Source organism: Pestalotiopsis fici (genome assembly GCF_000516985.1).
Source record: "Pestalotiopsis fici W106-1 unplaced genomic scaffold PFICI_Scf_4, whole genome shotgun sequence".
Classification (NCBI taxonomy): domain Eukaryota; kingdom Fungi; phylum Ascomycota; class Sordariomycetes; order Amphisphaeriales; family Sporocadaceae; genus Pestalotiopsis; species Pestalotiopsis fici.
The window spans coordinates 2011085-2024101 of NW_006917094.1; the positions used below are offsets into that span (position 1 = coordinate 2011085).

The 13017-nt window shown below is 49.9% G+C and overlaps 2 protein-coding genes across 2 annotated transcripts; one reads left to right on the plus strand and one right to left on the minus strand.

The window, feature by feature from the left end:
- Positions 1-1614: 1614 nt before the first annotated feature.
- Positions 1615-3687, minus strand: PFICI_06609 (uncharacterized protein; the record flags this gene model as incomplete). The annotated part of the gene is made up of 3 exons (XM_007835190.1): positions 1615-2875; positions 2929-3499; positions 3618-3687. The coding sequence occupies 3 exons, from the start codon at positions 3685-3687 to the stop codon at positions 1615-1617; spliced, it is 1902 nt and encodes a 633-aa protein (XP_007833381.1).
- A 6516-nt stretch (positions 3688-10203) lies between these two features.
- PFICI_06610 (uncharacterized protein) lies at positions 10204-12017 on the plus strand (the record flags this gene model as incomplete). Its single annotated transcript, XM_007835191.1, has 4 exons — positions 10204-10255; positions 10348-10591; positions 10654-11171; positions 11230-12017. The coding sequence occupies 4 exons, from the start codon at positions 10204-10206 to the stop codon at positions 12015-12017; spliced, it is 1602 nt and encodes a 533-aa protein (XP_007833382.1).
- Between the last annotated feature and the right edge of the window lie 1000 nt (positions 12018-13017).

The window sequence follows — 13017 nt, forward strand, 5'->3', positions numbered from 1 at the left end:
ATAAAAGTCATACCGGCCCACAGAGTAACGTTGGTTGCTAGCGTATCTGTCTCGATGGTGGGTTGGACACTTCACGTATTCACAACAAGCTTGATAAATCCTCATGTAATATACCATTCGAAAGCCCAGAGAATGCTCTAAGCATGGTCTTGATACCGAATGGCCTGGTTCGAGACTTGTATTGCACCGATGAGAGCTATATTGGACCCGAGCTGGGGTTGGATAACGCTATGAAAACTTTAGAAGAGGCTTGCTTCACAGGTCAGCAGACATCTAGAGACGCGATAGAGCGGCGGAAGAAGCCGCCCAGTATGAACGTCAGTAGCACAGCATTCTATCATAAATATGAGTGGCAAGTGAAGTCATCCGATTATGATTATATAATTGTCGTTGGGATGATGAACGCTTCGAGTAACAAGTCAGTCCCAAGGTCAATGGCTAGTAGTGTATGCCGGACGACAAGACTTGCCGTAAGAGTGGCTCGCTGTAAGCTGTATGGTCGAGTCTCGAGAGGGGGGAAAACGATTGGATCAGCGTAGTATAGTTCCGGGGTCCTTTGAAACCTTATGGCGATGAAGCTTTGCATTGTTGTTCCCCTCGCGACAGACGATGGTGGCGAAACCGCCGACCCGGCAATTCGGCTCGGCTCATAAGGCTCTTGCTTTGAATTCTGATCATCTTGGTGAGTTTGGACTGAGAGTTGATTATACCTAGTTGAAAGTCATGATTATTTGTGCCATGTCTATCTAGCATCATCCGAATGAGAAGCATTCGCAAGAAGAAAGCGATATGGCAGGAAGATAGGGGACAGCAAGAATGATGTAAGAAGTCACGTTGCTACCTCGTGTTGCTTCGGGGCAGGCATTTACTCCAATAGATTGATTACCAACCTCGTGCTACCATGAGGTATGGGAGCTAAGTTAGTGACCTACATGACTTTCGTTGACCCTTCGAACTTGCCCCGAATCTTCCATTCCACTAATACACAAAAGCCGGTGCCTAACAAATTGAACCGAGATAAACTCTAAAAACTACAGACTCCTTCGCGGCACGCTTGACTCTGTTTGTGCAAAGCAGCCCTAACCGGCGGCTGCACCATGATGGCCATTGTCGTTATGGTTCATGGTAATTTCACATGTCGATACCGTTGCAGATGCGGGTTTCTGCGCCACTCCACGTTGCCCGTTGAATCAAATCTAACTTGCATCAATCCAAAGAAGAGGGCTAGTGACTCGTATGTCTTGTGCCTGCCAATGCATTTGTTCCAGGATGTCAGCACACACAAACTATTGGAACTCGTCGAATCGTCCCAGGAGAGGTAAAATACACGATATTTTATATTAGACATAAGTAGGGAGGCCAATAGGATAGGCGGTGATCAACTACAGATCCTAGTCCTTGCCTCCTCGGTACTGGTAAAGAGAAATTCAGTCAAATCATATGCGTGAATGGTATCCTAAAAGCCACAATTATGTCCCCAAAACGCCTGGTCCCCTGGCACAATCCCATGTGCATTGGTATCATTTGTCCCAGTAAAATTTCAATCGCAAGTCCTCCCCATCTTGCCGTCAATTTATTACACTAGAAATGCCCTCTGGCCCACTCGAGTCACAATCACCTTACCCGGTGGTAGTTGGGCTTTTTGGCCATGTTGACTGTTGGTGGGGGTTCGTCATCGTCAGGGTATGGTAGCGTTGAAGGGCGTCGGTCGACTGAGCTCTTCATCTCTTCCGGAATTGGCGTCTTTGGTGGTCTTGGAGGCCCTTCAAGGCGCGCACTTTGCTCCACAGACCCTTGGCTCACCGGCATGGTGTGGTGTCTGCGGGGATGCTCATCCGGACTTGTGATCATGATCTTGTCTGTCCCGGAGCCGTTCCGGTACTGCGCAGGTGTTGGGGAATTGACAATCAGCCTATCTGGGTCATCGGCAGGAGGCTTCGTGGCCGACACAAGCGGACTTTGAGATGCTGGATGATGCAACCTTGCAGCCTGCTGGGGCGGAGAAGAATGACTCGTTGGCGGGCGCGTCTTGTCTTGCGAGCTCCGTGGAGATGGTGTAAAAGCCGGCGCAGAGCCGGGCAGAGAAAGGCGGTCGATTCCCGAGTCGTAGGAATCTCTGCTCGGAGGAGTTTGTACCGGCCTAGGAGGCGGGAAATCTCCGGGAAGCTCGACAGCCAGAGGAAATTGCATAGAGTCGGTCTTTGGCGGCGGAGATATAATCTCTGGCACATTGCTCATTCTAGTCCATCTCTCCTTGGCCCGGTATATCTTGGCCAGCTTGGTCGATGATCCCTGGACCAATTTCTGCTCATCGTGTCGCGAAAGATATTGCCTTGTTTTCTGGCTGATATCCGAGAGTCGGTGCCATTCGTTCATACCAAACTCGCCCACACCCACCTCCACGTTCAGGCGGTAATAATTCTCTGCATTGACTCCACGCTTCATCAGAAGCTCCGTCTTCATGTGCTCATGAATGACTTCACAGTTCTCGATCTTGGCGATGAGCTTCTTCCTGGCCTCGGCATAATCGCCCATGAAGCCCTCATACCAGGAATGCGAGTTGCTTTCGCTGCCTTTGGGTCTGCGTCCGGTACCGATGCTGATAAACACTCCGACTTCTCTGCCTGGCCATTCGTTGACTGTGGCTTCGTCGAGAGCAGTGGGTGCTGGGTTGAAGGAACCGGACCCGTCGTCGTGGAAAACTGATTGCCCTATCCTGATTGGCTTGAAGGCGAGCCCGATAGCAGATGTTGCACGTCCAGCCTCCCAGACCTTGCAGTCGTATTCTGGGGCGGGTTCTTTTCTCGAGTCGTAGGAGCGAAGCAAGGCGGGTTCTCCGTTCCTGGGCGTGCCCTTGTAATATGCAGTAACCGCTCTGCTATTGTGTCAGCTTGAATACTCGTCATTCATGATGATGGGAATGCTCACGTTTTCGTCCTGTACTCTCTTTCGTCGTAAAGTTTGGCGTTGGGATCTCCGTATAGCCCCCGATGCGCGGGCCTGGCCATCTGTGCAGCGGGACTGCGAGCGCTGAAGCTGACAACGCTGGCGTTGCTGGCATGCCTCCTGGGGTTGCTCGAAACGCTTGATCTCGACGAAGCAGAGAGCGGATAGCCGGAACCAGTAGAATTCGTGCCATCGTTACCCTCAGCCTCGGAGGCTGTATGCTCGCGGACTGCCTCCTTGATAGCCTGCTCAAGCATGGATGCCTTGAAGAGCGTGGATCGATAGGGTATTCCCACAATCGTCTTGTCCGTCTCAAAGACCATCCGGGTCATGCGAACGTAGAGTTCCTTGCAGGTCTCTAGGTCTAGCCTGAGGCGACCGAGCATGATGGCGATGAGGCCGCCAGTGCCAGTGCCGACAATGAGGTCGAAATGATCGCATGGTTTCGGGATTTGATCGCGTCGCGGTGCCCTGCCTTCGATTTCGACGTAGGTTTTGTGCATGAGCTCTTGAAGGATAATAATCATTGAGTAACCGCGTACACCTCCACCGTCTATTGTTGCCCCGCAATGGCCATGTCAGCGCTGTATTTTGCGACCGTGTGTGTTTGAGACTCGAGCAACAGGAGCAGGGTTCATCTTTGGGGAGTGGGATTTTTCGAGACTACTTACCAAGAGACAGTATCCTCAAGGGAGGGCCTTTGATGGTGTCCCTTCTCTTCAGCCCTACGTCGTCTTCCATTGTGATTTCTCGAGTGGCAAGTAGCAGCAAGAAACTTTGGTAGAGGAGGGAGGGAGGGAGTGAAAGAAGGTTTAAAGTTGGTGAGCCTGCCTGGAATATAGGCTCGGCGCAATCGGTGGCAGACAGACAGATGGATGGATATTCAGCGCGCGCCTACCTTACCTTGGCCAAGCAAGCAAAGCCGGCCTTGGTGGGAGGAATGACTCCGCCGTACCTAGTAGGCGTCGCGGGACGGTCGCCCTAGTGTAGTTTGGCGCTGGTTTTCACTTGAGTTGACTGAGTGCCTGGGTATTACGCAAGAGTGGGCTCAGCGGGCAAGGATGCGCCACGATGAGAAGAGACGGACCGGGGCAAGACACAGAGATCAACTATGATGAATGTCTATCAGCAAGCCCGTAAGAAAAGAATAATGATGGCTGGCTTGCAAGTAGTGCAAAGAAGCTGCTGCTCTACGGGCATGCCGATAGCCTATGCTCAATGGTCTTTCGGTAATTCTCTTTAGTTGCAGGAATAACGTTTTTGAAGGGAAGTTTCCCATCAACGGTCTCAAACATCTCACGCCTGTTAAGCTTAAGAACGATTCTCTCGGATGAGCGAATAGCGGGGCGTCCCTGCGTTTGGCAGCTGCTCTAGTGTGGCTGTGAAAGACCCTGTCGGATACTGGAAGGGCCAAAGAAAAAAAAGGCACATAGTACGAGTTGGCTGCGCTTCTGCGATCAAAACTTGAATTATCACTGGTTCGGCAAGCCGGCATCTAAACAAATGCTACCGCGTTAGTTGCTTGCTGTCTTCTATTTCCTAGATATGGTTGCATCCTTATTGTCAGGTTGGTGATACGCCATAGCCTATGACCTGGGCCCGTGGTTATACGTATGCACAATGTGAAGTGATTCTGTCGCAGACATTGCAGCATCAATGACTGCTCTCGTCTATTCAGTGCAGACGGGACAAGACCGTTACTTGCATGTGACGTACGTCAGATGTCTCCCAAGACAGTGAGTGGGTGGACCGACGGGCACTGACTTGACTGTGAATTGCAATGCTATTGAACTCTGCGGGCCCCAAAAGACAAGACAGCTCCACAAGCCTACACAATATCGCCTCGAGGAGGCAGCCGCTGCTGCATGTTTTCGTTCCTGGACAACTGGGGATGCGATTCTCAGGAGTTCCCAGTTCCCCATTGTCGGACCGTGTAGATCCAAGAAACCCAAGCAACTCAAGAGTCCAATGGAGTCATTGTTGGGCAATAAATGCCCAATGACCATCTCGATGCTGGGTTGTCATTGGCTGCCAGCGGCTCTTCCACTGGCGCCAAAGACTCGAAGGTCGCATCGGTTCCGTGTGGCGGTGCTCGCTAGTGGGTGTCCTCGTCTCCATATCGCAAAGCTCGCCACAAACTCTGGGTTTTTAAGCGGGCATAGGTAAGGACCGAAAGCAGCCAAAGGCCCTTCGTATTGCGACCCAATCATAGGGCACCAAATCATGATCTCACTCAGATCTCGGGTTGCCTCGAATTTGTGGACATCCACGCCACGTGATGGGTCCCAGGTACGTATTGTTCACCATTTCGGACTTCATGACAACGCGAGGTGCAACAATGTTGGAATTGACTGCCGTCTCTCATGCCCAAACTGTTCTTATCTTCACATAAGAAGCATTCCCTTGGAGGTAGGATAGACGCACATTGCAGACATGGAATCATAACTTGCCGCTCCTGGAAGCTCTTTGCGAGTATTTACATTAGGCCTAGTAAGGCACAACCTGTTCAGTCCAGCAATTTTGAATGTACTCTGGGCTTGTTTACTTATGCAGCCCGAGAACAACCCAGTAGCAAGATATTTTTGACTACATCATATCGCTGTTGTACTCTTGGGGCCACCTTTCCTACCTGGCAACGAGCTCTTGCCGCGAATATATTGCCAGATCGTTTTTCGAGTTCTGGCAGGGGCTGGTATATCAAAGTCTCACCAGACTTGACCTACAGCCGTGACTTGCTTGAATGAACTTGCCCAACACGAGCGATAAGATGGCTGACGTTGGTAAAATCATGATTCGAAAATCTCATTTCGAGAATGTCTTGAGTAGATAAGATCGAGCAAGCACTCATAAACGAGAGACAGAAGAGGATTGACAGGTCGTCATTGTACGCCATTGACAAATCCAGTCGAGAAACGCTTAGCAGACTAATCTTTCGACTCGGTTTCCTCCGATTCACGTGTTTTTACCAAATCTCATTCGTTCAGTTCGTCTCTTTCCCTACCTATACTGAGCCGGCGGGAGGTTCAATTTGGACGAAGATCTTGAGAAGAGTTCGAGTCGCTTCGGGAGAGCTGGAAAAGCGAGATGTTGAAGGGCTGTTTTACTTACGACAGCGATGGAGCTGCGGAGTTTGCCATCCAAGGCAGTGAATCATGCCTTCATTGGAACAGCTCATTCTCCTCCTCGTCAGTATCACTATTCTGATGCTCTGAGCCATACGCTTGAAATTCGTGTTGCCGTACAAGGTAGTTAGAACTTGAATTCTCTGATGCTTTCTTAAGCCATTTGACTCCCTCCACGCAGCATGGACCAGGTTGTGTAATTCGTATCCAGGATCCTTACTATATGAGCGACACAAGAATGGAGTCGAACTTAACGTAACACAGACATCTCAACGATCATAAAACCAGAATAGATTTTGGAAAACCTACCTGTGAGATTGTGTCCGTAATAGACTGGTCTGAGCATGTCTCACAGCTGAGAAAAAGAGTAGCCCCGCCCATACGAGCCGAGTACCAGACACAAAACAAACATAATCGTTCTTGATGTGATTGTGCCCAGAAAATGTTCCTCGTCAAGATTGAAGCGAGCTGCCTCTCTCCAACAAGAACCCATCCAAAGCCAGATCCGTTGTTCGCAAAGGAAAGAAGAGTGGAGTGGTTTCATACCATCAGCGGCTTCAAAAGAGAGTCATGCAAATCTGACCTTGGACATGGACCATGGAAGACCTGCTTCGGACGTCGTCCATACCATGGTCAAAAAGTAAGTAGAATAGCATAGAATGCTGCAATTCACGAATCGAGGGCGCAAAATTTCTGGGTGTCGATGAAATTCGGACCAGGAAAAAATAGAGTCACTCTGCTGACTAAGGACACCCTGCAGACATCAAATCGGTGACTGGATCTTGGCTGCGGAACACTGATGTTCATGTCATCATTTATGCTTGGCCATAAGATGAAATACACATTCAGAGGCGGAGTGTATGCACGTCAGTGCGGTCGAGTGCAGTCCAAGCAGACAGCCGAGGCACGAATCCGGATTATCCGCATCACGTCAACACCAAGCATGTCTCGAGGCGCGACTGTGTTCCCGCCAGGAGTATCTGAGAGGAGCACAAGAACGTTGCTTACAAGTAACACTGACGTGATGAAGAATTCGGCCCTGCAATTCTGGTCCGGTCACAAGACCCAGATTGTACGTGATTTCTTGTGGCTGTAGACCTCAAACAAGCTTTAAGATTTGATGCTAATGGTTAGAAAGACGAATCATGGGACCGTCCAGTCGAGGATTGCTTGCCATCCCTATAAATAAATACAATTCCACCATCTTGGGTCTGCATAAACTCTATCCAGATGTTTGGGCACAAGACAAGGTGCATTGCATTCACTGACTTATAGACTTTTGATTTTCCCCTAGGGATTTGCAGCCTCGAAGGAGCCAAGCCTGGACTCGAATTCGATGGCTCAAGGGAAACAAAAAACGAATGCATGATTTATGACAAGAAGTCCTTAGCATCATGATCGGGTAAGGCCCGGCCTTACTGCGAGTATGTTGAACTTATCAATGAGACAAGATGTCTTGTCATCGACCCGGCCAAACACGTGCCTTTTTGCAAAGAGGCTGTTATACAAGCAATGCCCTTCCGAGCCGCAACACATGTGTTTCTAAGAATTTTGGTTTGTGAGACACTTTGACGTGCTCTGATTGCACAATGGCTCGGCCCGGAAGTTGAAACAAGCTTACACGCAGATCCAACCGCTGGACCAGTCAAACATGTGGTGGATTCATGGGTTTTGACACGAATTGATACGAATAGTCGTCTTCGTTGTCTGGACCCCTTTTGCGAACAGGTCCAAAAGTCCATTGTCAGCAAATCGCAGACCTAGCTGCATAATTCTTGTACATCGTGACCACGGCCATTGAGTAAGCTGGAGAAGACGAGTCGGAAACTCTCGTAAACTCTTGTAGGCGGTCAACGTATGCTACAGAACAGGTACCTCGAGTGTTTACCGAGCCAGTGAATATTTTCGTAGACCGCCGAGATAGTGCGAGTCAGCGATCCACTGACTGTAACGTGGTAGAGTCCAAAACAGTGTGCGATCAAAAATTCATTGTAAGTTTTTCTCTTTTTCCTACAATTTTCCTATCCCCGTTCGGCCCCCTCCGCTTGTTATTTAGTGAATGCCTGATGTGGAGACGATCGGTTTGGAACATTGGAGAAGAAGAGGAGAATTTGGGGGCGTCTCATTTTGGGCCAGACAATCTGGGGAGGCTTCTCCGTGTTTGGCCCCAGTGAACCGCAAGGGCTAGTCCAAATGCGGTACCTATTCCCCTCATTACCCCCCCATGACCGCAATCGTCCAAAGAAAAAAGGAAAAAGAAAAGAGATGGGTGAACATAAATCCTCAGTCCTGGCCCTGGCCCCGATCCTGGTCAATGGCTTGCCGAGGCGGGAATGGACGCCACTGACGTATGTTCTTTTGCATGAAACATATTGAGGCTCGAATGATATCAGAATCGCTGCGAGCAAATTGCAATCATAGTGCAAAGAAGCATCAGAGAGCCCTGACAGCAAGCAGAAGCACCTGTCAAGGAGAACTGATCAGAGTCATGGCTTAAACCAAACTCCATCTGTACATACACCAGCAAGAAGCAGGTGGGCAATGGGCGCCAAAAAAAAGAGGAAAAAGCATAATTCAGCAAATAAGCTCGCCTTGGGGGGCTTTCCCCAGGATCTGACAGCACTTTAGTGACGACTGGCCGAACCTTGAATACTGCCAATCCCATTACTTGAATCACTGGGAAAATCGGATCGCGCACTGAATGTTGGTAGCACATCCCTTTTGTCGCCGCAATGGATTGTATGGGCCGTTACCACACGAGAGGACCCTCCTTGCCTGCTCTCTGTCTGTCTCTCTCACCGAGGTTCATCTCTGCCCCGTGACTTGTTCAATACATGCAGTAGTTTCGAGGACTAATGTAGAACCCGTCGAGGCAGGCAGACAAGGCTTTGGTTAAGGACTCGCGAGACAAGACTAAGATAATCTAAGACGAGCCCATCTTGCGATCAGCAAATCCAACGCGAACCGGCCCTACTACGGCGTATAGAGCGATCCTTCGACTCAGTTCTCCATGGGGGAGCTTGGGGAGTTCGGGGATTGGGGGAAAGTTGGAACTGGGGTGGTCTCAGACTTCCAGCGCATTACCCACCCACGGATAACCGAACCCCAGTCTTCGCGTGGGCTCTTGGACATGTTCCGAATCCTGATTGCTGAAATTTTTATTGTGCGCAACTTCTTTACCAAATCAATTCCGTTGCGTGTGACCATTAAAAATTGAAAGTCCGAGAGTGGGACGTTTTCTATGACATGGATACTAATTTGTTGGTATGCTGCTGCTGCTGCTGCTCATGTACCTATACGGATCAACCCCGTCACATGTGGTGGTACCCATGGACGTCAAGCAGTAGGGAAAAGGGAACGACAATAGAAAGAAAAGTAATCAGGTAGATGCCAAGCCCCATTTGATGGTCTTGGTGAACTTACACCACCTTACTCATACCCGCGCCTAGGTAAGGGAGAAAGTCAACTTTTTATCTCTGTCTTTCTCTTTACCGTTCCCGATCTAAAAGTCCCTGGTGAGCTTTAACATTTGGCGCGCCATGTACATATGTGCCTACCTTAGGCATGGAGGACATGGAGGCATGCGACCGATCAACCCACCTTCGCCAGTTTCCGCAAACGGCCTCGCGTAAGTTACGATCTGCCAACCGGACGAGCTGGAAGACTAAAAATCCATGCTCGCCATGTCGCTTTCCGTCAGTTGCAAGCCACGCCGAACCAGACCAGGATGCCTGCTTGCAAGGATTGTGCTTACCCTTTCAACCGCTGTCTGGTCGGGTCTGTCAGTCACTCGACCCTCCCAAGTGCAGCAGGCAGGTACCTTGAGAGTAGCAAAAGCTTGATGTTGATCGGGATCACGCCAACCGTGGCCCGGGGCTTTGGAGCCGCCAACTTGACCTTGACTTTCTCATGACTACCTCCTACTACGTACATGACCTGTTACCCACCACCTGGGCACCTACGAAAGAGTTAATATGTACAACTAAGCTTTCGCTCCACCTTGCATCTCCTATAAGACTGACACCCCCCTCGCCCGTCTTCCTAAAAGTCTGGTCTCCCTTTGATTATCCTCCCTTGGAACAGACCGAAACAAAATCACCTAGGAAAGTCTAGGCCACGGAGGTCTTAGATAAACATGGTTTTCAAGATTGGAAACATTTATTTCATTGCGGCCATCGCCGTCATTGGTAGGTTTACTCCATACATATACACACACAAGACTATGTCGCCTCTTTGGCGCCTTTCTATAACGGATCTAACGTGTTGTCCAATCATATAGGTGGTGGTCTGTTTGGCTTCGATATCTCGTCCATGAGTGCTATCATCTCTACACAACCCTATCTATGTCAATTCAATGAACAAGGCAATGGCGACGATGGCCTTTGCCGTGGCCCATCATCCAATCTCCAGGGAGGAATTACTGCATCTATGCCGGCCGGTTCGTGGGGCGGCGCGTTGGTATCCGGCTTCATTTCTGATATACTCGGCCGAAAGACCTCTATTCAGGTCGGATCTATCATCTGGTGAGTGAACAACAGCTATCATGCATGGAATGCAGGTGGAGAGTACGCTGACCTCCTAATAGGGTCATTGGCTCCATCATCTGCTGCGCCTCGGTCAACATTCCTATGCTTGTTGCCGGCCGTGTCATCAACGGTATCAGTGTCGGAATCTGCTCTGCGCAAGTCCCCGTTTACATCACCGAGCTGGCGCCACCCTCCAAGCGTGGAAGACTGGTCGGTATGCAGCAATGGGCCATCACCTGGGGTATCATGATCATGTTCTTCATCTGCTACGGCTGTAGCAAGATCAGCGGCGCCGCCGCCTTCAGAATTCCATGGGGTCTTCAGATGCTCCCTGCTGTGCTGCTCTTCCTTGGTCTTCTTTTCATGCCCGAGTCGCCCCGTTGGCTAGCCAAGAAGGATCGCTGGGAGGAGACCAAGGAGGTTCTCACTCTCGTGCACGGCAAGGGCGACCCCAACTCCACCTTTGTGGCCAAGGAGCTGGCCGAGATTCGGGAGGTGGTCGATTTTGAGCGCCAGAATGCTGATGTCAGCTGGTTCGAGCTCTTTAAGCCGAACATGATCAACCGAACCCATATTGGTATGTATCCTAGATGTGATGCGACTGTGAGATCCAAAATGAATGCTGACCACTGCAGGTATTTTTACCCAAATTTGGTCCCAGCTCACAGGCATGAACGTCATGATGTACTACATTACGTATGTTTTCACCATGGCAGGCCTTGGAGCAGATGTGCTGCTTCCTAGCAGCATTCAATTCATCATCAACGTCGTATTGACGGTTCCGGCACTTATCTGGATGGATGCCTGGGGTCGTCGACCGACTCTACTCATTGGTGCCTTCTTCATGTGCCTGTGGATGTGCATCAATGCTGGTCTGTTTGCAGTCTACTCCCGCCCTCCTGTCGAATCGGACCACTTCACAACCGACTCCGAGTCAATGGCCATCTCCGGCGCCCCAGCCAAGGCCGTCATCGCCTCTACCTACCTCTTCGTCGCCTCATACGCCCCGACTTGGGGACCTGTATCTTGGACCTACCCCCCGGAGCTGTACCCTCTGCGCGTCCGTGGCAAGGCGGTGGCACTCGCAACCTCTGCTAACTGGGCTTTCAACTTTGCCCTGGCCTGGTTTGTGCCTCCCGCTTTTGCTAGCATTACCTGGAAGGTTTACGTGCTCTTTGCCGTCTTCCTCGTCGCCATGTTTCTGCACACTTTCTTTCTCTTTCCGGAAACAGCCAACAAGCCCCTCGAGGAGGTTGAGGCGATCTTCGACTACAGCAAGCCTGGATCTATCAAGTTTATTGGCACTCCTGCCTGGAAGACACACAACGACCGTAGCGTCATCCGAGAGGAGCGCAACATGGTTACTCCAGAGGAGAAGCTTGCTGTCGAGGCTGAGCACAAGGATAGCCACGATGCCATCTAGTGGAGATGAGATTGTGGCGTGCGGCTGAGCTCATCCTGAAACAGGCTGGGAAATGTATGGATAAGGAGGAAAGACAATCTTTGTGTACAAAGTTTTGCGAAGCGTGCACTATGCGCTCTGGTTAGCCGTCTTCCAGGGACGTCGATTTGGATGTCCGGAACTACAAAACCGTCTTAGTTTGGCTAAAGACCATGAGCTATTGTTGTATTGCTTTTGAGATAATACCCAGTTGGCAGTAAAATTATCAAAGCACCAATGACCAGACACGCGCTGGGTGAAGAATTGTATAAATGTAATAATGTTATGCATTGAGATCGGAATATGGAGCTCAAGAAGGACTATGCCTGTCGCATCCTGATTGTACGGCATTGGATGTTGGACCGTCTCACAAAGTCCGCATCACTTCCGCGGTAATCGAGCTAGCGATATAGACACTTGATTAATTCGTGTTATGGTCGCGCAACGCCACTTCAGGCATGTATGTCTTGGATCGAGACGAGTCATCATGCTCAAGGAGGCCGCAATGAATGCATCAAGTTGAGATACAATGAATTGATGAGTCTCTTGGTATTATACAGCCAAATGATCCGTCATCTCAATGATCTTGGAAATGCAAAGTGCTACCTGATACTTATTCTTTACCATCAATAGAGCTGACAACTCATCTCATCTCCACCACCAGCAAAGATCCATGCTACCGAGGCGTTGTAGTGGACTCGGTTAATATGATATGAAGGGGTATAAGCATAAACTTGCAACCAGTGAAGATATCTCGAGCTCTTGGTGCCTACGCTACCCCACGCTTGTTAGCCGATACTTGATATTCGTATACAAAAGAGCAGTATATCTGGTCTTCCCCTAACAGCATTGAGCCCCGCCCGTACCTTAAAATATATCAAACACACCCCGGTTTGTTGGGCCTAGACACGGTTTACTGTCAAATCTAGTTCAAATCGTCAGCAGATCCTTAACGTTGACACCGCCTGAATTAACCTGGGCA